Consider the following 27,222-nt stretch of genomic DNA (forward strand, 5'->3'; position numbering starts at 1 on the left):
CTTCTCCTAGACGGTCTTGGTCATCGTGTGAGTGGCAGCACAGCATGAAGCCAGTGTCGCTCTGGCCATTAGAGCGAGGGGAAGGTGTGCCATTCGGCCCTTTAATTATTCCATGAGTTTTTGTTATATTATTTTTCCTTATATCAATATTCTACATGCTTTGTTCTTTATTTTGGTATATACTGTAGTACATATCAATGAACACCATAGTACAAGGAAAATGTGAATGAAAATCGAGATGTTACGAAAGATTTTCTTACTTTTCAACTTATACTCGAAAAAAGTGGCTTAAATTTCAAGAATTTTTAATTTTTTATGGTTTCATAAAAATGTTCAGACAATCTTATGCGAGAAGAGATCCCATTACAATGAATAAAACAATTCCCTGGCAGTGAAATGAGCCCCCCCCCCCCCAAAGAAGATTTTTCGGCAAAAACCTCCAAGGCTGAGCGTAAGTTTTCATGCACGTATGTTTCTCAGGCTCCGAGGTTGAGAGGGTTAAGCGGAAATATTTATATACTATACATTTATTGTATAGGTTGATATTTTTGTTCAATACTAAAAAAAAAGAGGATATTAAGACAGTTTCTTATGCTGTCTTCTCTTACATATCTATGTAATCTCCCCATTAGCCAGAATCTCCGGTCCCCAGAACTCTCCAATGGCCAGAGTGAATTTTGAGCCTTCCGGGAACTTATGGGAAAACTCTACATTCTGGATGTGGAAACAAGTTTCCTAGGATAAAATAATGTGCATCTTCCAGAAAAATTCTGAGAAAATTATTCAATTCTGGTAGTCCCAAGAGATGGCATCATGCTCCAACGCGTCCGCATGCTTCTCCACATTCAGGATGCCTGGATGAGCTAGCTGCTTGGGTAACTTGTTTTAAAATATTTTAACTGTAAATATTTACAAAGATGTTGAGTCTGTATAACATTAGCTAGGCAACATCTATGGACACCTATATGAGTACGGTACGTATAACTAAAAATATGGTCATGCTGCTTTTACCTTATTTTTGCATCCAACCCTATTCAATGGTGTTGTGACCTACTTCTAGTTGTTGTCTTCACAGATGCAGTTTACTGGGAGAGGTCTGTACAGTGGTGCAGCAGGAAACAATCTGTCTCACAGGGTAATACATATGATCATGAAACCTCGTGCTATGTCATCTAACTACTCAGACATCCAACTTCATTCACTCCGCTAGGTGGCAGCACTCATGCACACATCAATCACGCCACTAGAGGATAGCACTCGTGCACACGCTCACTCACGCCATTCAGTGGCTCACTCGCTCGGGCTCGTTTACATTACATAAACACCACACAGTTGCGACTCACTTTTATATGAATCGGGTCGCTCACGTGTCAGCTATACTCTCATCATGTCCATTATGCGACGATGTAGGGATCAAGCCAAGGTTACGTACAGTAGACCCCATGATAAGGTCATTTTCATGGAGGGTGATAAACAGTTCTCTTACGAATCATTCATACCTAGTACAGTATTTTGACTACCATTCTGAGGGAATTTACAGCTTGGAAGATTCTGATGTTATCGTTGCAAACCCCCAGCCAGCAAGACACACACTCTCCAGTGTTTTCTATATTGTAAAGAATGTCATGATTATCTAAAAATGATCTAACCTATTATGTCAAATAATGAAACATTTGATTGGGTAAATTGTTTTGTCAATTTATTAAACAAAACAAAGACATCCTTCCCCAGTCCTTATTGAGAAATGTAAGTATCAGAGCTTGATTGATGAACTGTGAGGGTGCTTGTTTGTGTGTTGGGGGTGATGGCCAGTAAGGGTGGGTTAGACTTTGCACCCTCCACCTTGACTGTATCGCAAACTTCGGTCCAGGACTGTATACAGTATTCAGTAGAGTGGACAATGTATGCCTACTGGAGGCTAGTGTGTAGAGGTGTCTGTATTGTATACAGTGTGTGTACAATCCCCCCTTCATGGAGGGAGAGGAGAGTGACAGTTAGTAATACCTGCTACAGTAGATGATACAGTTGTGGAAACGTGTTCCTACACCCCCTGTGGTAACCCATCACCAAATGGCAACGTCGCTGTAGTAGTACTCTGTATCACTGTTTATGAATGAATGGGTATTGGTCCTATATCGATTGACGTGATTGGTGGATAGGTTTGCTACAACATCTTTATGCACTGATTGGTTTGACAAGCACTTTGTTCCTGATGCCCAGCAATACTGCCAGAGGAAGAACATTGACTTAAATGTGATCCTGGTGATGGATAATGCTCCTGGTCACTCTAAGTTTCTAATTGGACGCCACTCTAATGTACAAATTATCTTCCTTCTTCCTGACACCACATCGCTTTTGCAGCCATTTGACCATGAATTCATCAGTAATGTTAAACTGTTCTACTATCAGTCACTATAAAGACTTTCGTCAGCAGACAGACTCATTAGTTGAGTTACAACAAATCGAGGCAGAACTAGTGACCAGGCATACATATTCCAAACACAATATTTTGTTTTGTTAATGAAAAGGCTGGCAGAAAATTGAGATCCAACATTTGATCAAGATCACGTCGATGGTGTGGAAGAGTTCATCCTTTTTAACATAGTGTACTCATATAACTGACACTGCCAGTATGCAGACGTAATGAGCATGGTTGATGTGTGATAACTGTGAAAGGAACATACTTTATAGAATAGATAAGTCATCTTTTACACAGTTTTTATTTAAACTGGCATTCTATATTAGAATACAATTTTATATTTATTTTTTAGTCATGTTATATTCAAAGACCTATATCATCTGTAGCAAACCTATCCACCAATCACGTCAGTCGTTATAGGACCAATACCCATTCATTCATAAACAGTGATACTACTACAGCGACGTTGCCATTTGGTGACGGGTTACCACAGGGGGTGTAGGAACACATTTCCACAACTGTACAAGACAATGGCAGGCCATCCTGTATCATCATATCATCATTTGGCCAACCTGCTTCACAAGCTCAAGTTGACAGCATCTGCTGGTGAGTGCAGTACTCTATACAGTAAACCCTCGAAGATCCGGACCCGGGAAATCCGGATTTTGGAAGATCCGGACAAAAATTTTGGGGGTTCTGGGCTAAGAAGCCTCCTAGAAGTTTCCCTAAGAAACATTCACAAACCAGAGCAAAGAACATTTTAGGCCAGTGGGTGCTGCTTGACCCGTCAGTTGCTTGGACACAGGTGCCCGAGGAGGTGGGAAACATAAATAGAGTTAACAATTGTTGTTTGTGGGAATATTATTTCATTCACTCTAGTAATGATACAGTGTTTCTTATTATGTTATTATAGGTAAATACATGGTTTATATATGGTGATTTCCTTTACCTGTATTGTAAATATTTGTGTGTAGACACACACACACAAAACACATACAAATAAATAATAAATGGAAAATCCTCTCACAATCAAAAGCAAATTTATTAAAAATGTGACAGTATACCCTTAAATCCGTGCTCTATTAATAAGGTAATAGAGCACACATTTGAGGGTACACTGTCACATTTTTAATAAATTTGTTTCTGATTATTTGTGAGAGTATTTTCCCATTATTATTTGTATGTGTTTTGTGTATGTATGTGTAGACATAGTACACACAAAACAGGGGGGGGCCCCTGTACTGTATTTTTGGTGTTTCTTATATCATTTATTAATCGCCGGATATTCCGGACAATCGGCTTTTACAGACAGGTGGTCCCCCCTTTTAGTCCGGATCTTCAAGGGTTCACTGTATACAGTACAGGAATACCTCTCTATTTGCATCCCCACTAATCCACAATAAGTATTTTAACACCGCAATTTGATATTCGCAAAGCATACCCCGCTTATTCACAAATTAAAAACTATGATACCCTACAGTAATATTTCAAACCGGGTGGGATAGCCACAGCTCTCATATTCTGCTGTAAGGCCTGCTTCACTTTTTTTTTTTTTTTTTTTAAAAGCATACGGACCCTCGCCATTTAGAAATTAATGAAGATCAATGGGACCATTCTCACGGAGCATGCGTATGAAAATTCACACACAGGAGATGCTCACCCCACACCTGAACCTGTTTTTCCAAACTGCGGCATGAAAAAAATACACCGAGCATTCTATAATTCTTCATATGACAATAGTAAATGCTAGTTTAAATGTTTACACTAATTTCCAAATGTTGTATACACACACAGTGTTCTTTTGTATTGTTTTTATGTTCTTGTAGTTATTTTATTGCATTATATGGGGTGTACCTGTACAGGATGTAAACAAAAATATGTTAATATAAAATAAGAAATATGAAGAGCATTGGTGTGTATGTGGGCAAAATTTACATGTGTGTGAATTTACATGTGTGTGTGGACTAGGCATGTCACCAAGTTAGATTATTCCTGTAGCTGCATCCCCCTTGCTCTCCTCCTACCAAGCCAAGCTGTGTTATTGTTATTTTTCAAAAAGTAATCTTTTTTTTTTGTATTATATTACATGCACACTCAATTATTCATGCAGAATGTGCAAAAAAAATGGTTATCATAAGGTCAAAAACATAAAGGAAAGCCGTTTTTTTTCTAAAAAACAGTTTTTGTGATATAGCCCAGAATGCGACGCCTAGCTTTAACCTCGGTGTGTTTATGCCTAGCAATAATTCGCCAGGCCAACATACAGGCAATTAAAGCATCTAATAATTACGTACTTAATAAGTAATATTAGGAGGACACGTCGCTACCTGGCATTTAATTGCAATTCTCAAAACCCCCTTCATACGCACTGCCACCGTTGTATGTTGGCCTGGTGAATTATTGCTAGGCATTAACATACCTAGGTTAAAGCTAGGCGTCGTATTCTGGGTTGAACAAAAATAAACATTTCTTATGTGCGAGGTAGTTAGCCCACGGAGAGGAGGGAGTAATACTGGAGATCTCAGCCGTTCCAGTCTCCAGCATGTAGTGAAACTATTGCCAACCTTTAATGTGATATTTTTTCTTATATGTTATTCATTAGTACTTGTATAATTTTTTTTATTCCTCACATTTACTGGTACTACAATATACACCCAACCCTGGTCCCTAATAGCCTCGGATAATGAGGAGTATATATTGAAAAATAGGTGGTGAAAGTTGCATCCCCTCCCCCCATTTACATTAATTCTTATTTGGAAAATTGCCCCGTTATTCGCAAATTCGGTATTCACAATGACTTTTAGGAATGCATCCCTTGCAATAACTGGGGTAGTCCTGTGCAGTAGTAGTACATATTGTTTTGTTTATTTACATAATATTGTATGTTTATAGTGGTGTTTGCATAAATATATATACAGCTCTGTGTCTATCCTTTGCGAGATGCATAGTTTAGACTAAAAATAATTTTCCCAGTATAGGGTGGAAAATTCTACTGTTAAAGCTGTGATTCCATTCATGCCTCTTACCCCAAAAATACCTTTATTTGATGCCTGTATCATATAAAATTTTTGTTTTGTTTATATTTGTTTATTTACACAGACTTTTGGATAAAGTATTCAGGATTGTTTAGGTAAAAAAATGGTGCTTCTAACTTAATTAAAACATATTTTATCGACCCCATTATAAGCATTTCTTAGTGTTTCTTTTTTTTTTTTTTTACATAAAACAATTGAGTCCCAATCATTGTATCCTGCTGAAATATTTTGTTTAAGGATCTTTTGTTGAAACAATCTCAGAGAATTTACTCGGGATAATTTGGGTACCAAATTCATTTCTCGAACACAATTAGAACAGATGCTCTGGATAAAAGTTTATACACTTTTTAGCTAGCTGTAAATATTTTTGCTTGTGACCACAGCCTAAATGTAATGGGAGAGTGTTTGTCCATACAGGATGCATAGTCTAGAGCTCTAGACTCTCGGAAAACTTTTTCCAGCATCTGGAAACATTCCGAGGATGTGTGATAGTGTCTGCCGTGCAAGCTGCATAGTTTAGACCCTCGGAAAACTTTCCCCTGTACATATATGTGGAAAAATTCTGTGGATTAGCAATTTTTCCGGGGATGAGAAAATTTGTCTCGATACCCAGAAATCTCTCATTGCCAGAAGAGCTCTGCACCAATTATTCCAGCTAAATGGGATATCACTGTACTGTACTGTGTTATGAATGAATTTTGTTATTAGATACAGTACAACTATAAATATATATACAGGGAATGGGTGAACTACAGGCACCCCCCCTCCAAGTTTGCGGATTTTTATTTCGCAGTCCTCTATTATTCACGGATGACACCCTGGATGTACCCAAGAATGTCTGCGGGTAGTTTTAAAGTTGCCGGCATTTTGACGGCCAGGACGGGGCCATTCATTCTAGACACAGTAATTTCGTTTACCTGTAATGTATGTGTGTGTGTGTAGACACACACATATATACAATACAGGTAAAAGATATAATTGTCCTTAGGGCAAACACATAAGGGAATACACATTTCTTTGCACACAAGTTAAAATGTAACACCCCCCCCCCCCCTTGGTCTGCAAATGTTATTTGCAGATTTGGCGATTTATGGCCATTTTCAGAACCTAATCCCCGCAAATTTGGGGGGTCCCCTGTACTGTATATATCATCATTACTTAGATATGTGTGGAGATGTTTATGCTTGAGGCAGGCAGTCTGAGATGGGGCAGATGTTGCACAACTTGATCAGGGTGGGAAGGGTTGTGTCTAATTTGATTTTCTTTTGTATTTATGTGTTTACCTACATTGGGGAAAGTTTTAAAGGTGTACTGTACTAAAATTGAATTGTTCTCTTTCATATGGCTATTTAACCAGATTTTACTATTGGATTGGGTCTCAGTCTTAATTTGCATCAGTGCTAATTGTTGGATTGGGTTGGGGTTTATTAGGGGTAAAGCACATTTAACTTTTAGCATTTCAAGATAAAACACTTTTTTCCATCCATATGGAAGTCAAAATATGTTTGGCCTCTGTATATTAACGTAAGTTTTGGCATCTTCTTTGCTATCCATGTAATATTAACCTGGTATATTTTGCTTCCCTTTATGTTTACATAAGAATTTTAAGTTACATTATTTACTGTAGGTTTCCTTGTGAGTAAGATATGTTAATCCTTCCCTACAGTACCTGGAGCATTGACCTGGCATACTTGCTGCAGAAATTTGGGATCAAACACCGATACATGACAGTCACTTTAGGAGTTGACCCGGGATTCTCAGCTGAAAGTTTCTACGATCATGTACTCAGTAAAGTAAGCTTTTGTTTGCTTTATGTATTTATTAAGATAGCCGTGTGAACTGATGTTTCCAGTTATATTTGGTATCAAACAGTTTTATTTATTTTTTCCATTGGCTATTTAAAGTTCTTGATGCACAGATATTTTTAATTTAGCTTGTTGAAATCAGATGTTTTGTGTCATGACTCCTCCATCATCAATATTTTATGGCTATTTTCCATGCTTTTGTGGGTTTGTCATGATTACCTGATGTCAGCTTTCCATGCTGCATGGTCCCTTGCAGTCTCTCTTGTCAGGTTCTTAACTCTAATGTCGTTTCTTAAAACCTCTCCTCATGTCATTCTTTGCCTACCCCTGGCTCTCCTCCCTTCCACATTTAGGTTCATGCACCTCTTGATCCAATTGGTTTCATTCAATCTCTTCACAAGCCCAAACCGTTTCAGCCTGCCTTTATGCAGAACCTTTTCCAATACAGTAAGTTCTTGCTTAACGTCGGGGTTACGTTCCTGAAAACGCGAAGTTATACGAAACAACGTTAAGCGGATCAATTTTCCCCATAAGAAATAGATAAAATATGGGAGTTACGTTCCCCAGCCTCCCTTTGCCCCATGAAATACATTACATATACAGTGATCCCTCGGTTAACGAGCGCCTCGTTTAATGAAATTTCGGTTCACAAATTACCTTCCATGAGATTCTTAACTTCGGTTAACGAGCATTCCCTCGATTAATGAATTCCTTACGAGCGCCCCTCAACATGTTTTCGCTTGCACACTAGCTGTCATATTAGTCCGCCAATACAGTAATCGGTTCTAGGGCTTAAATTCCTGGCTATTTTAGTAAATATCAAGAAGTTTGTACTATTCAATAATTTTAAAAGTCTTATTTTGAAATTTTTAGTCATTTTAACAATTATTTAACATAATTTAAGTACAGGGAAACTAGTTTTTAGCACGCCAAACAGCCTGTCAACACACCATACAGACGTCAGTCTCTGTCTTTTCAGTGGAGGTAACATCTTGCTTCAGACTCTCTTCAACATAAACGCTTTTTTCTGTGTTTCCAGTCAAATTATTGGTCATTTTGAAATTTATTTTTCATATTGACAATATATAATGCAGTGCAGTGTTGATTTAAAGAAAATAATCTTGAATTACACCAAGTGAACTAAAATTTTATGGGTGAAATGGCGCCTTGGGGTGACTTCTCTTCCACCCCAATGCCTTCTCTTCTTCCTTCTCCTCCACCCCCATTCTAATCCCCATCATCATCATCATCATCATCATCCAGGAGCCTTCTACATACACACCTCAAAGTAAGTGTACTTTACTACCTTTTTTGTTGACTTTAGGCAATTTTCGGTGAGCTGGAACCAAAAACCCATTGAAACAATGGTTTCGGTTAACAAATTTTTCGGTTAACGAGCAACCTTCTAGAACGAATTGTGGTCGTTAACCGAGGGACCACTGTACAGAAATTCAAAACTCCTTGTGTGATGCCTGGTGAGGTGCTTTTATTTATTACTACAGAGTTACATTCATTGAGATTTTATAAGAGAAAAACTTAAAACTCATCCACTACAATTGCAACAAGGATGTCTAGGCTAGGTACTGCACTCTCAGTTCGAGATATCCTTAACACTTTACGCTTGGAATTTCTCAAAAGATGTTTAAATAGATTGTTGGGTAATTCCAATACTGTATAGTTAACCAAGTGATAGCAGGTCATAGACCCCAACATCTATGCAATATGAGAAAGCTTGGAAACCTTTTCAACAATTTATCAGGTTAACGACTCCAAACACATTGTCGGAAACAATGGTGTTAGAATTTTTAGAATTTCTGTTCATAGTTAAAGGCCTTCAAGGATCGACAATTGCATCTTATAAATCAGCATTGGTTGACCCTCTGGCATGGGGTTTTAATATTACTTAGAACCCAAGGATTTATCAAATGCTCATCGTCCTTTTCCATTCAGAGATCCCCTCGGCCTAAGAGAATCCCACCTTGGTCTCTTGAAAAAGTTACTAAATTTCTTATGGGGCCTAATTACAATATAAATCTGATCCGGGACAGATTGCTCCAGAAGGCAGCCTTCCTTCTAGCAATAGCAACAGGTATGAGAATCAGTGAGCTGATTTCAATTTCCAATAATCCATCATTATTGGTATTTTCTGAGGAAGGTGTCACCCTTTTTCTTACAGAGATCCTAAGAAAAAATGAAAGGGGGGGATTTTCAAGCTCAACCTATTAGGATAAAATGGCTAATGGATGAGACAAGGGTTCCCAGTTAGGAATCTTGAAGAATGGTTTACCAGGTTCCCTAATCTGGCCCCTATGTATTCTCATCACAGGATGGTAAGAAATTGCCTCCCAGTCAAATGACAAAATAGTTATCTCAGTTAGTGAATCAAGCAGACCCTGGCAAGAAATATTTGACATGACACCAGGAAATATGCAGGATCTGTGGCCTTTCTGCGGCATATGAGCCTCAGTCAGATCAAAGAAATGGGCTTTTGGAGATCCTCAAAAACCTTTAAAAACAGCTATCTTCATCTGTCTCTGAATGATGCTTCACATATGATGGTGCTGGGGTCCCCTCCCCCACCTGGTCAATCTCCACAACCAGGACCTTCTTCCTCATCAGAATAAAGTGAGTATCCTAATTGGGATATATAAATTAACATTTTACCTTCCAGAAAATATTCCAAACAGTTTATGATCATAATCTGGACCTAATCTAGCGGAGCCTTATACGCAACGTCACCTCCCTCTCCACGTCCTGCGTGGGTATTCAAAGCTAGACGTCGCATTCTGGATTGAGCAAAAAGTTTTTTTTTTTTTCTAAAAACCAGTTTTTGTGATATACAGTAGAAGTCCAAAAATCCAGACTGCTTGGGGATTGGGTCGGTCCGGATTTTCGGATTTTCCGGATTCTCAGGCAGTACTTTTAAAATTCAAATTTAAGGAGGAATAAAGAAGAGATGAACAGGTACATTTTGAGAGAGTATTCATAAGCAAGTAAAGCATGCTTCATTTATCAAAACGAGCAGTTTTAAAGAAAAATAAAGTCAACACTTGACAAAAATTTAAACAAACTGTCTAATACCATGATGAGTCTTGAAATTCCAAAGCCATCCATCACTAAATGCTCACTCTGATTCAATGTTTATTTGCTCCTTAAAAGACTTTGCTTTGGCAATAAGCATCAGCCCATAAATTGCCATACCTTCTGATCGTTTTAACAAAAACCATTTGTGCAACACTTTATCAAGATTTTCTAATTTGGGCCAATGTAAACTTTTTCTTTCAACAATTTTATTGTAAGGCTCAGAAGAAGCTGTGAATTCTAGAATTTTATTCTTTGCCTTTTTTATATCATAAATTGTAGACTTCCCAATGTCGTATGTTTCCATTAGATCAGTATTGCTCACACCACGTACTAGTTTCATAATTATTTCAAGTTTGTCACTCAATTTCAATGTGTTCTTCTTTCTCTTCACACAACGAAGTTTATCTACTTTAGGAGCCATTATTATGGGCTTGTACTCTGTAAATGGAAAGAGTAGGACTCAAAATTACATATGTTGTCACAGTTTGATTGCTTGTTTTAAAGTGGCGATTGCGTGGTCGTTTGTTGTAGCTGTGGCGTTCAGGCATGCACTACATCCTTGACCACCGAAGGGTCAAGACGTACCTGGCGCTCCTCTCGGAGCAGCCAGGTCAACTGTTAAGTTGGCCCATACCAACCCCCTCCCCTGAACCCTCCTCCCCACCGGAATATCAACAAGTTCTCACCAGAAGTTACAATTTCATTTAGGAAAGGAAAGGAATGGAACCAGTGTTAAACAGAGGTGAACAGTGGTGAACAGTGCTTAAGTCAGTGAGAACAACTCAACAGTAACAGTCATATCCAAGTTAACCTTCACACAGTGAGGTCCCAGGTACCCAGTGATAACGGCCCGTGATAACCAGCGATGTGTTAATCCGTCTACGATAGGAAGGCCTGGGACCAAACCTCACTCATATAACACCATCTGTGAGGGAATTACTACACCACATGTCCCTCATAACACCATCTGTGAGGGAATTACCACACCACGTCAGGTCCCTAATAACACCATCTGTGAGGGAATTACTACACCACGTGAGGACCCTCATAACGCCATCTGTGAGGTAATTACACCACGTGGGGTCCCCCATAACATCATCTGTGAGGGAATTACTACACCACGTGGTCCCTCATAACACCATCTGCGAGGGAATTACTACACCACGTCAGGTCCCTCATAACACCATCTGAGGGAAACACTACATCACGTGAGGTCCCTCCTAACACCATCTGGGAGGGAGTTACTACACTACGTGTTTGCTGTTCAACACGTACAATCCTACATTAATCTGTATGTTCCTTTACCTTTCTCTAATGAAGGCTTTTGTTAAACCACCAATGTATGTAATAAGTCATTTATGTCCAATGTATATTTTCAGCCTTCGGGCTGCAGAACTTTTTCAATAAACCGTTAATTATTATTATTATTATTATTACATACACACAAAAGATTTATAGTGCCACAAATTTTACATTTGAGGACAAGCTAATTACAAAACTAACAAAATTAGCTACCTATAATTTACAATTACTTTTATTATTAGAATTATGTAAGTTAATTTTTTTAAAGGAATGCCATTCATTCACCTAACCCACAAAAGCCCGCTAAATTTAAAAAGTTTGAAAGTTTTCGAAAAGTCCGGATTCTCGGGTGGTCCGGATTTCTGGCATCCGGATTTTTGGACTTTTACTGTTGTCCAGAATGCGACGTCGACATCCCACCCATCTCCACCCCTCGAGAGTTGACATTTGTTTACTGCTCGCTCTAGGGCAAGAGATGACGGTGGCAGTGCGTGTGATGGAAGGTGGGGTTGGGGGTTTTGAGAATTGCCAGGTAGCGACGTGTCCTCCTAATATTACGTATTTAAGTAATTATTAGATGTTTTAATTGCCTGTATGTTGGCCTGGCGAGTTAATGATAGGCATTTACATACCTAGGTATAAAGCTAGACGTCGCATTCTGGACTATATCACAAAAGCTGTTTTTTAGGAAAAAACAGCTTACAGTATTTATTTATTTATTTTTTTTATTATTATTTTTGGAAAAGTTGAATTTTTTCTCCATCTATCCCGCGGGGGGAGGTGTACTGCCATCAGCACCCTAACCCAGGGCTTAAGGGTTAAACAAAGTTTTGGCTTCTAAAGTAGTACTGAAACAATGTTAAGCGGGCCGACGTTAAGCGAGGACTTACAGAGCCTCCTGTATCTCAGTGAATAAAGCCTTAATTTTAATTTGGCGACATATGACCAAAGCTGTTGCGTCGTCAAAGATATAATTACTGTACCACATTCAATCAATCTCGGTAAACAAAATGTGTTTTCTTAACCAATTCGTAAGTGCTGACCCACCATATGGGCCTAGTAAGAGCCAAGGCGACAGTTGTTGAAACCCAGATACTGTATGGAGCCTGAGACATTTTAAATTTTATGCACCAAGGCTGATGAGAGAGATTTAGAAATGTCATATGATCAACTGGTCATTGTTTTCCAGGTGTTTTCGTATACTTATTTGAAACCATAATACAGTGATCCCTCAGTTAACGAGCGCCTCGGTTAACGAGATTTCGGTTAACGATTTACCTTCCATAAGATTCTTAACTTCGGTTAACGAGCAACCCCTCGATTAACAAGTTTTTCACGAGCTGACCTCAACATGTTTTCGCTTGCATTTGGCGGTCCACCAGCTGTAGTATTAGTCTGCCAATACAGTAATCGGTTTTAGGGTTTAAATTCCTTACTATTTTAGTAAATATCAAGAAGTTTATACTATTCAATAATTTTAAAAGTTTAATATTAAATTTTTTAGTCATTTTAACAATTACCGGTATTGAACTTAATTGAAGGTAAAGACACTAGTTTCATGCGCGCCATCCAGCCTGGCAACACACCAAACAGGCGCCAGTCTCACTCTCTTTTCAGTGGAGGGAACATTCTTGCTTGAGACTCTCTTCAACTAAATGCTTTTTTCTGTGTTTGCATGCAAATTATTGGTCATTTGAAATTTAATTTACATATTGACAATATATAATGCAGTGCAGTGTTTATTTAAGGAAAATAATCTTGAATTACACCAAGTGAACTAAAATTTTATGGGTGAAATGGCGCCATGGGGAGACTTCTCTTCCACCCCAATGCCTTCTCTTCTACCTTCTCCTCCACTCCCATTCTAATTCCCATCATCATCATCCAGGAACCTTCTACATACACACCTCAAAGTAAGTGTACTTTTCTACCTTTTTTGTTGAATTTAGGCAAATTTCGGTGAGCTGGAACCAATTACCCAAAAACCCATTGAAACAATGGTTTCAGTTAATGAGTTTTTCGGTTAACGAGCAACCTGCTGGAACGGATTGTGCTCGTTAACCGAGGGACCACTGTAGTGCTCTTTTACCGAAACCTTCTAAAAAGGTATGTGTAGTACAAGAACTGCAGTTGTCTGACGACACCTGGCAACTGTCCCTATCGTGACACAGGAATCAGGATTTTTCGAATTTTGAGCAGTTGTAAGACGAGTTGAAAAATAACAATAACGCAGCTCACACCACCCGCCACTACCACACTCTCATCACCCCCACTATGCACACCACCCACCACCATTACCACCCCGACAACCCCTTCCCCCATCTCCCACGAACGCACACTACCGCGAATTTAAGAAATTTTTATTCTCTTTATGTTTTTGTACTTGTGATATTTGTGATAATTATTTCTTATATTTATTTATTTATTATTGTTTATTTATTTTATTTTTTTGCACATTCAGTATGCATGTAACAGTAACAGAGTAAAAAAAATAAATTAATACAGTAGACTTGCCAACCGCGGATTTCCCATTTGTGGATTCTGGGTATCCACGGTTTTTACTCTATACCATTTCACCAACCATGTCAATGAATTTTGTGTATCTGTGGATTAGTGTTGCATCTTTATCCCTTTGCAGTTTAATGTAAATGTGCGGAATGAATACAAATAATACCTGTATTAATAAATAAAAGAAAAGAAAAGGAAAAATAAGCTATTTGGCAATCATTTTACTAAGGGAGACAGAAGTGCTGTCCCCCCTTACCCTCCCACAATCTTGGGCTAACTCCTGCAGACAAAAGTAATGTTCTTTCTATTTATATTTTTGACCTTATGATAATTTTTTTTTTCACATTCTGTACGAATGATTGTGTGTGCATGTAACAGAAAAAATTAATAAATAAATAACAAATTACGTATATCTACCCAAAATTACGGATTGAAAAAGAACAATAATGCAGCTTACAGCTTGGCCTGGTAGGGAAAGGCTAAGATCCCGATACCATATCCCTCTCCCCCTCCCACCTTCCCCTCGCACGATCTGACACTAACTCCCATGGACACAGCTTGGCCTGGTAGGGGAGAGCTAGAGGAACAGTCTAACTTGGCAAGACCTGCTAAGTTCACACACACACACACACCCATGCTCTTCATTTTTCTTATTTTATAGCAACATGCCATCTCTACAGAGATGTACTGAACTGAACAAAGGCTAGTGACAGGGGGGGAAAGAGGTTCAGGGGAAAGATAAAGGGAGGATTGAAGTGAATTTGAGAAGGAAAGGAAAGGTGCAGTGGCTAAACACTGCTTGTGTTATTTTGGGTTTAAGTTGGAGTTATAAGTCGGAGGTAGCAGCCACTAATCTGGACGCGGCGAGGAGGTGGCCGGTCCCAGAATCGGGTGAGTGTCAGGTCAAACGTCAGGTGGTTGTTGGGTTGGGCAAAGAAATATCTTGGTATTCTTGTTAGCTTGAAGTTGATCTTTTCTTCCTTTTCCTCCTCTTCTTGCTGTCCTTACTCTCTTGGACTGTCCATTCGGGTCCTGTTCTTCATCATCATCTTGCCCTAGGTGTTCGTAGATGTGGAAGAGGGCGGAGGGGGTGAGCGTGGTCACGTGGGGTTCTGCCCCTGGGGGCTCGTGGTGTTCTTGTTTCTTGGTAACTGGTAAATAATTCTCGTACTTCTTTTCTTCGGTCTTGTTGGGGTCTTGATTATTCTTTTCTTCGGTCTTCACTACAGGGAGAGCCTCCTTGTAGCTCAGTTTTTTCTTGGTTCACAGCTTAGCCACCCTACACTCCTCCCTCCACTTGGGACACTCATGGTCAGAGGAGGAGTGAGGGCCACCACAAGCTGCGCATTTCTTGTCGGCCGCCGAGCAGTTGGTGTCCTGGTGCCCGGGTGTTCCGCATCTGCAACAGACCTCCCGAGCACGACACTTCCCCGCCAGATGGCCGTACATCTGGCATTTGTAACATCTTGTTGGTCTTCTTTCATACGGTCTTACTGAGATGTTTTCCCATCCCAGCAAAACGGTGCTTGGTAGCTTCGTGGGGTAGCTAACCAGTTCTACTCCACTGGTCAGCTTCCGTACTATTGTGAGCTGGTCTCCGATCAGCTCAGCCAGTTCTTCTTCTTCAAGGTGTTCTATCTCGGTGTGGGAGATGACTCCCAACACCAAGTTGTCTTCTGGGTGAGCTCGCACATGTATCTGAATCCCGTTGATTTCTGTTATGTTGATTAATTGCTGGGCCTGTCCCCATTCCGCGAAGGTGACCATAAGGCTACCACTCACTGGTCTGCGGACGACCCTTGTCACCCCCCTGATTTCTAAGGAGTCAAAAAACTTCCTTAGGACAAGGAGGTTTAGTTGCTTGCCCGAAGGGTTTAGTTGATTGCGCAAAGGGCCTGTGACTGGGTACAGTCTTACAACCTTCGCCTGGTCACAGGTGAACATCGTCAAGTTCACGCAGTACCTCGGGAGCAGAAAAGATCTTGCCTCACCGAGGTGCAGTTCTCTGTGTGAGATGTATTGTAAAATTTATATTACTATTTAATTTATATTCAGCCATTTATATGTGCAATATTTGACTCAAATTTAATTAAATGTACAATACAGGTATTGTTTAGTGAAGGTACAGGCAATTTAATTAGGCTTTGATGAGTGTTAGCCGATGCCATGGAACCTAACCCCCTATCACCCATAAGCCAACCATGGTGTTTATCAGGAACCTAACCCCTGCAGTTGACGATGGACTACTGTAAGTATGTCTACTCGAAATTACAAGTTGAAAAATAACAATAACACAGCTTGACCTGGTAGGGGAGAGCTAGGGACCTGTAGCTACACTGACAGTCTAACTTGGTGACCTGTAAAAGAAAAATTTATACAGTACAGTACTTTATATGCATATTTCATCACCAGGATGCCCAGAGAGTTTTGGTTCGCTTCCAAGAAGCTAGCAGTCAGGGAGTGGTTGTGGAACAAGGAGCTGCCACACTGATGGACATCGTATCCCACCTTCGTGAGGAGGGCCCAGTCATCCTCCTCACTAATGCACACCTACTTATTTGCACGAGGTGTGCGAGGGCTATGCCACATCTTCGTTCCTGCCTGCCATGTTCACCGCCTTATCAGGGACATTACATTCTTCTTATTGGTTTTGATATGAGAAAGACCCATTTCTATTACAGAAACCCATCTTTTAAAAATCGCATTTGTTGCATATCTTTTAGTAAGTTGGATGAGGCTAGACAGAGTTATGGTACTGATGAAGATGTTATTTTTATTTACAATACCTCAAAACATCAGAGCTCTACATAAAATTAGGTAAAAATAGGTTTAGTTTTTATTATGAAATTTATATAAATCAAAACATATACTTTATAGATTTAAAGAGATGAGATGTATCATGTTTTGGTGGTATACACGAACTACATGGGTATAATACAAAAGGAATTATGTAGCAACTCTCTTACCTGTGACTCCTCTCTCCTCTGGAACTTGAGAGATGATTGTGTGTAGATTTTCCTACATTTTAAATTGTTACATATGAAGTATTATACTGTTTGAAAAGTACATGAATGAAGAAAGTGCCATTGGTTTGCACCTGACTGATTGCTCCCACTAATATGAATACAATATGTTGAAACAAAATTGAAGACATTTTATGTACAGTGAACCCTCGCTTTACGCGGTCAATTGAACCCACGGAGGCCTGTGTAAAGCAAGAAATGCGTAAAGTGAACAACATAACATTTGGGATTAATTGAAATAGAGACCGGGCCGACCATCAAACTCCACTTTTTCAGACACAATACCTACGTTGTAGTAAAAAAACTTCTTAATTTTATGATGGTATGCACACACAATTAATAATTAAGAGAAATATCATTAATATTAGGTTTTTTAACACTTACATTAGTAGAAAAGATGGCTGGGCACACAGGGATGGGGGGTTGGTTCCAAGGCAGAGGGCAGATTATTGGCCCTCACCTGTATCACTTGTATCAATTGTATCACTATCCACCACAGAGGCTTGCAGGGCCTCTTTGTCAAACCCCTCAAAGTCCATATCCTCACTATCACTATCACCGACTTGGGCAGGCTGTGGCAGGTGAAGAACTCAGTAATGTTTTGATGACTGGGCGACCTTGTGCGCACCCTGCCCGCGCCGCTCTCCACGTAAAAGAGTACATGCACCGCGTAAAGTGAGCATTCCGGGTCTGGCAGGGTACCGTGGAAACGCGTAAAGCGGGGTAATACTGTACTTGAGAATGTCACCAGTTCAACTTGAATAGTAATTACAGTATTTTTACATACCATGTATGTTGTGCACGATGACAAGTATAAAGCACTGAATTCTTGGATTAGAGATATGTTATTGAACAATTGTTTTCTTAAGAATGTATTAGAAGCCGAGTTTCATTATTTATATTTACATTTAGTTGTTGTTATGTGTACCAGATTCAGTCTTGAGCTATTTATATTACCTTTACATAGGCCCCTGCTTATTGAAGGCTGTACAGGATATTGTTATTTAATTTTTATTGTATTATTTGAATGTACACTGGATGATATGTTAATAGAATCTGGAATAATTTGTCTAAGATCAAATCTTTTGTGATGCTGTGGGTTAAACCAAGTCAATGTTTCTATCTAAAAGGCACTCGGCAAACATTTTTACCATTGTGCAGCTGGCGTTTGACCCTTAAATAGTGTTCATAAAACATTCTGAAATTTTTATAGTACTGTACAGCAATATAATGATAAATGTCTAATCTAGGTTAGTCAGTTATAGATAGTGTATTAGAGTCATCTTTAACATAGAAATTTTAAGGCAACAGCTTCATTTATATAATAATTGAAGCTGATTTAAAGAAAATATTTATAGCTATATTTTTTTAAGTAATGTACTGTACTGTACTTGTAAATGAATCCTGAATGTGTAAACCATTGAGATGTACAGTGCAGCAACCAATGGTTGAGAGGATGCAGTTCAAGTAGTCTCTTTAATTTGGGCAATAAAAAACTAATTAAATTATTTATGGTAGACGATTCATTGTTGATCAAGTTGTATGTAGGTAGAAAACTAGAGGTTAGTTGTATTGTTGAATGTATCATGGAGGACTCAGTTCAGGAGACAAAAGTTACCAGGTGAACTGTAGTGCTATTTAACATGAATATATCTCATATCTCAGGTATCATATTCACAGCCTACCAAAGTCAAGTTGTGGCACTCCACCACCAACTCAGTCAAACAAAAAGTCTTAGTAGAGGGCCAGTAAACTTCCTTATGTTGTCAAGGCTGATACATACCCTTTTTCTAAGAATGAGTTATTAGTTGGTATCCACATGGTAATTTACTTCCATGAAACCTCTCTCCATGACTTAACCAGGTAACCCAATTTTTTATATGAAGTATTACAAACAGCCAACCTTCATCAAATGTGGACTTAGGCATTGTATTTTTGCTTATACAGTTGAGAAAATGCAACCATTTTTTCCAAATGTGATGAAATAATTGTAATATGCTCTAAAATCTCTCTAATTCTTAACCCCACAACTTATAATTGGTCATAATTTAGCTACATGTACTTTCAGAAATTTCAAACCTTATACAGTATCTTATTTCAACTGTTTTCAATCACAGCTTATGAAAAAGACATTGTGGTGCATAGCATCACCCATCAGTTAGCGTTGATATTACTGTAGTGAGAAGACATACAATATTTTGCTTCAACAAACTTTTGAAATTTTGTGCATTTTGGAATCCTTGAGTGTTTCATAATGTCTTCCAATGAAGGTCTCAGCAGTTCTGCTGGAGCTGTTTTAAAAAATACAAAAGTTTGTCAATTTGCTGATAAGTTGAGAATGGCAGCTCAATACCCACATATTGTGATGAGTTCAAGATAAGCAAGTACTCAAGAAGAGTAAGAACTGGCAGCCACACCCTTTGTGATCCAGGTGTGGCCAGCCACCTTGCTCACTGAGTCACTATCCCTCAAAATTGTTTATACAGTACCTTTGTTGGTAAAATACATTCTAAATAATATATTTTTTCTTTTCTTTTTCTACCAAAGTGAAGGAAATTAATTAATCTAGAATACTGGTGTGTTATTCAGTAATTGTTTCTCTAAACTAAATTCTGATGAATAATATAATATACTTTTCAAGAATTAAAATTTTTCAATGCCACAAACAATTATTCTAAAATTAAAGTAGAATAAATCAGTTTGATAAAAAAACAAAATGGGAGAAATAAACACAAAGACGTGCTACATCCATGCGTGTATGTGCTCTGGGGTAACTTAGTAGTGCAACTGTCCAGACATACAAACTTACACGTATGATCTCATTTAAAAGAAAAAATGGGGAACATTGTTGGGAAAGCATCAAGGCCAGGCATGTAGCATCAGAGGAAATGCTCCATCACACAGTTGTTTATGATGAGCAAAATCAGAGTGCAGAAGGGCTGGAAATGAGTTTCAGAGGCAGAATGCAAGCGAGGTCAAGTCAAACCCAAAGGTTTGCTACCGTTATCCAAAATCAAAATTAAAAATGCGTGTAGGTATACCAGATCTGAGGCTTGATGATGGTAATCACGCAGATTCAGATCAAGACAAGGCGGAGGCGTTAAACTAATTCTTTTCCTCAGTGTTCACAAGAGAGCATGTGAACAATCTCCCTGCATTTGAGGAAAGACAGTTTGACACGGCGCTGACCCACATTGTGTTACAGGTACCAGAAGAGGAGTTAAGAAATTGTCAAAGCTAAACGTTCACAAGAGTCTTGGCCCTGACATGGTGCATCCCAGAGTGCTAAGAGAATTGTGCAAGGAGCTTGTTGAGCCCCTTAAGATCCTGTTCTGTAAGTGCCTGGAGGAGCAAAAGCTCCCCAGTGATTGGAAAATGGCTATGTGAGTCCTATATTAAAGCAAGACGATCTCACTCCATGAATAATTATAGACCAGTGAACCTGACCAGTATAGTGTGCAAAATACTAGAGAGCATTATAAGAGATGTCATTATGGAACATTTACATGAACAACCTTGTGAAGGAAAAGAATTCCATGCTGTCCACACCTTTTTTCTTAAAATTTTTTGTAAAATAAAACAGTACAGTATTTGCACTTTGTAGGTAATGAGGAGTATGATCTTCAAACTCATCCAAATCCTAAACTGAATAAAATATGGCCTGTTTATGAACTTCTAGTGAATAAATTTAGGAATCTCGAGGCACCAGAGAAGGATTTTAAGGCCCGTCCACAGATCGAGCAGTGCCCGTCGTTGAGCGAAATCATGGTCAGCCTGCCTGGTGGTTTGCTGCCGGATATGGAGTGACGACTGCCAGACAAACAAAGTTGACCCTGGGACCCTGGCTGTCAGTTTCTCAGCCTCGCCACAACAGTCACCACTGTACCATGTCTAGCCCTCTGTCCACCAAAGAACAAAGAAACATTCATTGGTCTAGAGCAGAGTCCATGCTGTTAATTGAACTCTATCGCCAGCACCCTTGAACAGAGATACTGACAGAACATATGCTAGCACTTTGTAAAACTTGAGTTAAGTACTGTGCTGCAAATGTGATACGTATATGTTCCCCGCTCGGTCCAGATGTCCAGTGTATAACCAAATAAGCTTATGCAATGTACATTATTGGTGTGACAATAAACGGGAGATTGTTTATGTATTATGTAATGAGGACATTCATGTGTGTTCTTCGTTCCTGCTGCTCTCCACTCTAGTCCCATAGCTTCCTGTCTATGCATATCATAATTCTAACATTCAATGAATTTTTATGTACTTCAAATCTCACCTGCAAGTAATCTTCCTTGAGTACTTCATACATGGCTTGACAAGTTGCAGGTATTATGCGAGACAAACTTTGTTTTGATATCCTCGTTCTATACTGAAGTGATGTGTAGGTGCACCCAGTTGAAAGATATATGAGCGTTGCCTCTAGATGAGCCTCTGCAGATATACTCTCCCTCATATTGGTATCCTGTTTTTTTTATATACGGTTCCACTTTCGCTAGAAGTTTGTAAAAGGTGTTGGGGTCCATTCTCATGTAATTGGTGAAGTCTTGCTCATGTCCATCTTGCAGTTCACGTAAAATCATGGCATGACTTCCCAATACTATTCTTCGACCTAGCCACTCTGCACCATTCCCTTTTCTGCATTTGGTTCTTCTTTTTGCACATAACAGCAATTATTATACTGGAGTACACAACGCTATGCTCTTCGCTTTAACTGTCCGGCGATTATTCCTGCGACACACCATGGTGATCGTACCGCACTCGCCACTGCCGACCACCTACTAGCTACCGGCGCCCAACTATGACTGCCGCCAACCACCCCCGTGTGTACAACATCACACAGGCTTTTAAAGCCCACCAGGCACTGCTTGATCGTGTGGACGGAGCTTTACTGTGGATGAGAGCCTAATGCTTTATAAAGGAGAATTAGGCTGGGTTCATACAGTACTGTATCTTCCATTGAAAAGGGCTAGGTTTGGCATAAAAATTTTCATGCTTTGCGAGTCAAAATGTGGATATGTTCGGCCTTTTAAAATATATATAGGGAAAGGTACAAATATTGATAACTACAGTATTACAAAGATCTTCCAATGTCATCACAGGTAGTAATGACACTTATCAAACCTTTGATCAATAAAGGACATTGTTTCACTGTGGATAATACTATAACTAGCAGACATCCTTAAAAGTCAAAATACTGTACTGATTTGTATGGAACTGTAAGGCTCACAAGAAAGGACATGCCCATTGAATATTGGAAAAGAAAGGGGAAATTGTATCATTGACAAAAAGAAAACTCACTGCTATATGTTGGAAAGACAAGAAAAATGTCTCGACTCTCAACAGTTCATAATGCAGAGATGGTGGGTGTTGAGAAACGATGTGAAATGAAGATGAAACAACAAACAAGCAGTAATGGTCTATAATAATACAATGGGAGGAGTAGGTAAAGAAAATCAACACTTGGTATATTACCTGTACTGTACCAAGAAAGCAAGGGAAGAAGTACGATAAGAAAATATTTCTGCATGTTATACATTTGGCAGTGTGGAAATCTTACCCAGGGCTGGATTAAGGTAGGTGGAGGCCCTGAGGCAAATATGCTTGTGGAGGCCCTTTCATATGCTAAATTAAATAAAAATACCAACTACTTTTTCTTACAAGCTACACGTAGAATTGCCTATGATATGTATGTATGAAAACAATTTCACAGACTAAATAGAAGTAGTGGCAAGTCAATAATAAAAAAAATTATTACAAATTGTATACAGTACAGTACTTTATTAATATGTATTACAGTAATCCATAAAGAACAGACAAACAAAATGAACAATAACTTAAACTTCATTATCTTCGATATAACATTATAATCTACCATAGGTGCATTGAAACTTTACATGCCTTGTCGAAATCAATGATCTCTATTACATCATGTTCCACACTCATAAGTACCAGATTAACTTTTTTGAGTCGTAGTTGATGGGAGACAATTTTTCACATACAATGAGTTCTGCTATAACGCGTGTTTTGATAACGCGAATTTGCTCTAACGCGATTTATGAATTAGGAACGATATTTGTATAACGCGAACGCTTGTTTGCTATAACGCGATTTTTGCTTACTATTTCTCCAATTTTGTGGTACAGTATTAACTGTGAATATGGTAAAGAAGAATATCTCCAAGAAGCGTTCTGGTGATAGAATTCCCGGTGATGATCGTAAAAGAAAGGATATAACACTTGAAGAGAAGCTCGATTTTATCAACCTCAAAATCACCCTTCTCCCTCATCAAGTTACATTCATATTTTTTCAAGGTAAAGTGTTACATTTACTGTATGATTTCATTATTAGATATGAATGTAACATTTATTTAGACTGTGCTATCCTTTGTGTTAGGCTAACTACTAAATTTTTTCGATTTCGAGTAATCTGCACCTAACCCTATTTTCTCCATAAGCCCTGTTATTTCTATTACACGATTTTCTATAACACGATATTTTACAAGAACACAATTATCGCGTTATAGCAGAACTACCTGTACCTGTATTTCAGTTTGGAAAATTACCTCTCTCCAGACCAATTTGTTACCATAAGACTCAGATAAATCCATTGAAGTATGTCTGTGTTTGGAAATGTTGATTCTAGCCTCTGATCACGAATTATTTTGAACATAAATGTTCAAGGCTCATCTCTTTTTTTTCTTGGCAGGCAATAGTTCTCTTACAATATAGCAAAATTGATGAAATGAGTTACTTTTTAGCATTGATAGGCTAGCAAAAAACGAAGAAATAGTTAATTGTGAACTCATATGATTTACGGTGGATCCTGTGTAATTGTGAACCAGGTTCACGGACCTACAGTACCACCATTGCTGACCCCTGGGGTCCGGGGACCCCATGTTGGGAAACACTGACAATGTATACAAGACAACAGAAAATGGGAAATATAGGCAAAATTACCTTGTTAGTCAGCATAGAACACTAACCAGCAGAATGATAAAGTTGTGCTGCCTCCACAACCTCGCAATACAAAAAGCCATAATAAGTTCAACTACTCCCTCAGAACACATCCCTCGATGGCCAAATCAACATGCTGTGAATGTGTGTATGAAATTGTTAAAAAAACTAATAGCCTGTGTAGACTGATATTAACTATGTACAATACATGCCAACAATTAACAACACTACCTTGTTGAGATGAAACCGATGAATAACCCATCAAGAGAAAAAATAAGACAGAGTTATAAACAAACACTGCGGGCGCAGCGTGTCGTGTTTGAAAGGTTGCCACCTTACTGATGTTTATGCCCCAATAAAATCATCATCAGATGCTCAGTTAAGGTGTTCAGTTGGCTCTACTCCTGACTTTAACACTTAGCATTGCCAATCCTCTCGCTTCTTGAGGTATGAACGTTAAACTCTGAATTTGAAGCATTCGTTAGTGAGCGAGTGAGCAGGAGGGAGAAGGGTGGGGGTGTGTTGGGGTATGTGTCTTACTGTTGGGGCGGGAGGGGGGGGTTACTAGGGGGTGAGGACAGAAAGTATACAGTACTGTATATCAGTTGGGAGAGATTACATTGCAAAGTAACGCTTTGGCAATACAATGCTGAAGGGGGTTTCCTCTTCTGAGTGTAATCATCTAACACTAGCCAGATGAAAATACTAAATTTACAATAGGATGAAAAGGACAACAATTCATGCAAAAGCAGGCTTTTATAAGCAAATGGATTGTGGACATGTTTGAATCTATATCTTGAAGAAGCAGCGAAGTTTTGTTTAACCCCTTGACAATAAGATGGAACTTCCCCAGCTGAATAAAATTGTCTGGAGGTAGCCAGAATAAAATAGATAAGAAGACATCGTAGTGAAGGGATTAATTAGCAATTAAAACATTCTGGAAATGGGCAACACATATTTATTGAATTACAAACTAATGTGAACAAAAATAGTTCTGTTGGCAGCAGTCCGGTATAGAATCAGCAAACCTCAAAGTTTAATTGTGCCAAACAGTTAGGTTAAATGGATAAAAAATTATATCAGTATTATTATAATTACAGTATTTTATTATCAAATGTACAATTTGTGATGCAAAGCTGTTGTACAGTAGAACATCGATTTAAAGCTATTCAATTGAAGATTATTGATTTAAAGTGACACCCACAATTAAGGACAATGTTTTAATTTAAAGCGAATCTTTCCTATTTTGCGCGAGTCAATCTGGCACCTCATATTTAAAATTTTGCGCCTACTGTGTCTCTGGGCACGCTACACTCTCCTAAGGGCAAAGCTGTACTGTACATGTACTCAAAATAATGTACTAAATGATTACTAAAATTTTTGTCTAGTGCAAACTATAGCATGTTTATATTCAAATTAATCACTATCTTATAAGAATTCCAGCAATGTAAATTATATTCTCCCCCGTCACTTCTGTGACATTTTATAAGCAAAAAACTTAAACTCAAGCTAATGGACATAAATAAACAAATAAATACTTCACTAGACCTTCGACTCCAACTGTCAAACATGTCACTGTCACTTCCCTCCCCTCCCATCTTCCCAGCCAGGGTTTGGTGTTTTAGGCTTAAAGTTTTATCTTATATAATGTCAGACTAAAATTAGAATATAATTTGTATTGTAGGAATCCTTGCAAGACAGCGAATAATTTGAATATAAACGTCATATATTTTAAATGAGATAAAAAATTTTGCTCTGTAATAAAATTCTTAAATTAGAACTAAAATATGTATGTCTAATGCGAGCTATAGCATGCTTATATTCAAATTAATCACAATCGTATAAGAATTCCAGCCATATTAATTATTTTCTCCCATGTCAGTTCAGTGACATTTTATAAGAGAAAAACTTAAGTCACTCTTAAGGACAGATAAATAAATAAGCACAAGACCTTGGTATCAACTGTCAAACATATCACCTCACCCCCCCCTATCTTCCCAGCCAGTAAACAGACCATTTCACATCCCTTAATTTTAGCTGTGTTGATTTATGAGTGTTTGTTTTAACATAATACTGCACTACAAAAAACAATGCTTTGTTGATTCTAGGAGATGGGCTGAGGTGCATCTGGGTAGACCCTTAGTCTTTTTAGTACTTTGTGTTTCTCTCAAGTACCAATCTAAATTATTCCATTAAAAATAACACTTCGATTTAGTGCGAATTCGGTTTAAAGCGACCTCTCTTGAAACGTATCTCGCGTTATATCAACGGTCTACTGTAATGAAACTGTCAATAGTTTGTTATCCATTTAACCTAACTGTTTAGCATAATTGTACTATGTGGTTTGCTGATTCTATACCGGACTGCTGCCAACTGAATTACTTTTGTTCACATCAAGTTTGTTTTACAATAAATATGTGGTGCCCACTTCCTGATTGCTTTGATCGATAATAATTAATCTCTTCACTACGACGTCTTCTTATCTATTTTATTCTGGCTACCGCCAGATGATTTAATTCAGCTGGGGAAGTTCCATCTCATATAGATTCAAACATATCCATAATCCATTTGTTAATTAATGGCCCCTTTTACAAAGGAACACCTTAGAACATGAATTCATCCCCCTCTCATCCTATTTTAACTACATGAGTATATTATTTTCATCTGGCTAGCACTTGACAATTACACTCAGCTTACGAAACCCCAATTATCAAAGCATTATTCTGCACTGTAATCTCTCCCAACTGATATACAAGTTACCTCCTCACCACAAAAAAAAGACACCAATCCTGACACACCCCCCACTCTCCCTCCCGCTCACTGGTGAATGAATCACTTTCACACTTCAGGGTTCAGGAGGTAGAAAAAGGATTGGCAATGCTAGGTGGTAAAGTCAGGAGTGGAGCCAACTGTACATTAATAATATTTTGCCATGGGAAAAGGTTTGGCCGTGTTTCAAAATAACCATTTTGCTATGTTTACATGTGATTTTATCTGCACGTTAACTTATATATTATATTATATATTCACAGACTTTTCTGTAGCATGAAATTATATATATATATATATATATATATATATATATAT

At 38.5% G+C, this 27,222-nt stretch overlaps 1 protein-coding gene across 1 annotated transcript in view; it reads left to right on the top strand.

The window, feature by feature from the left end:
- LOC121862352 (protein GUCD1-like) overlaps positions 1-17,431 on the top strand; it is a 40,420-nt gene extending 22,989 nt beyond the window's left edge. The window contains exons 3-4 of the mRNA XM_042360584.1: positions 7,121-7,247; positions 16,566-17,431. Coding sequence (XP_042216518.1) covers positions 7,121-7,247; positions 16,566-16,964 — 526 coding nt within the window. The 3' untranslated portion in view covers positions 16,965-17,431. The remainder of the gene's footprint in view (positions 1-7,120; positions 7,248-16,565) is intronic.
- Positions 17,432-27,222: the final 9,791 nt, after the last annotated feature.

This window comes from Homarus americanus, unplaced genomic scaffold (genome assembly GCF_018991925.1).
Source record: "Homarus americanus isolate GMGI-L3 unplaced genomic scaffold, GMGI_Hamer_2.0 scaffold31037, whole genome shotgun sequence".
Lineage (NCBI taxonomy): Eukaryota > Metazoa > Arthropoda > Malacostraca > Decapoda > Nephropidae > Homarus > Homarus americanus.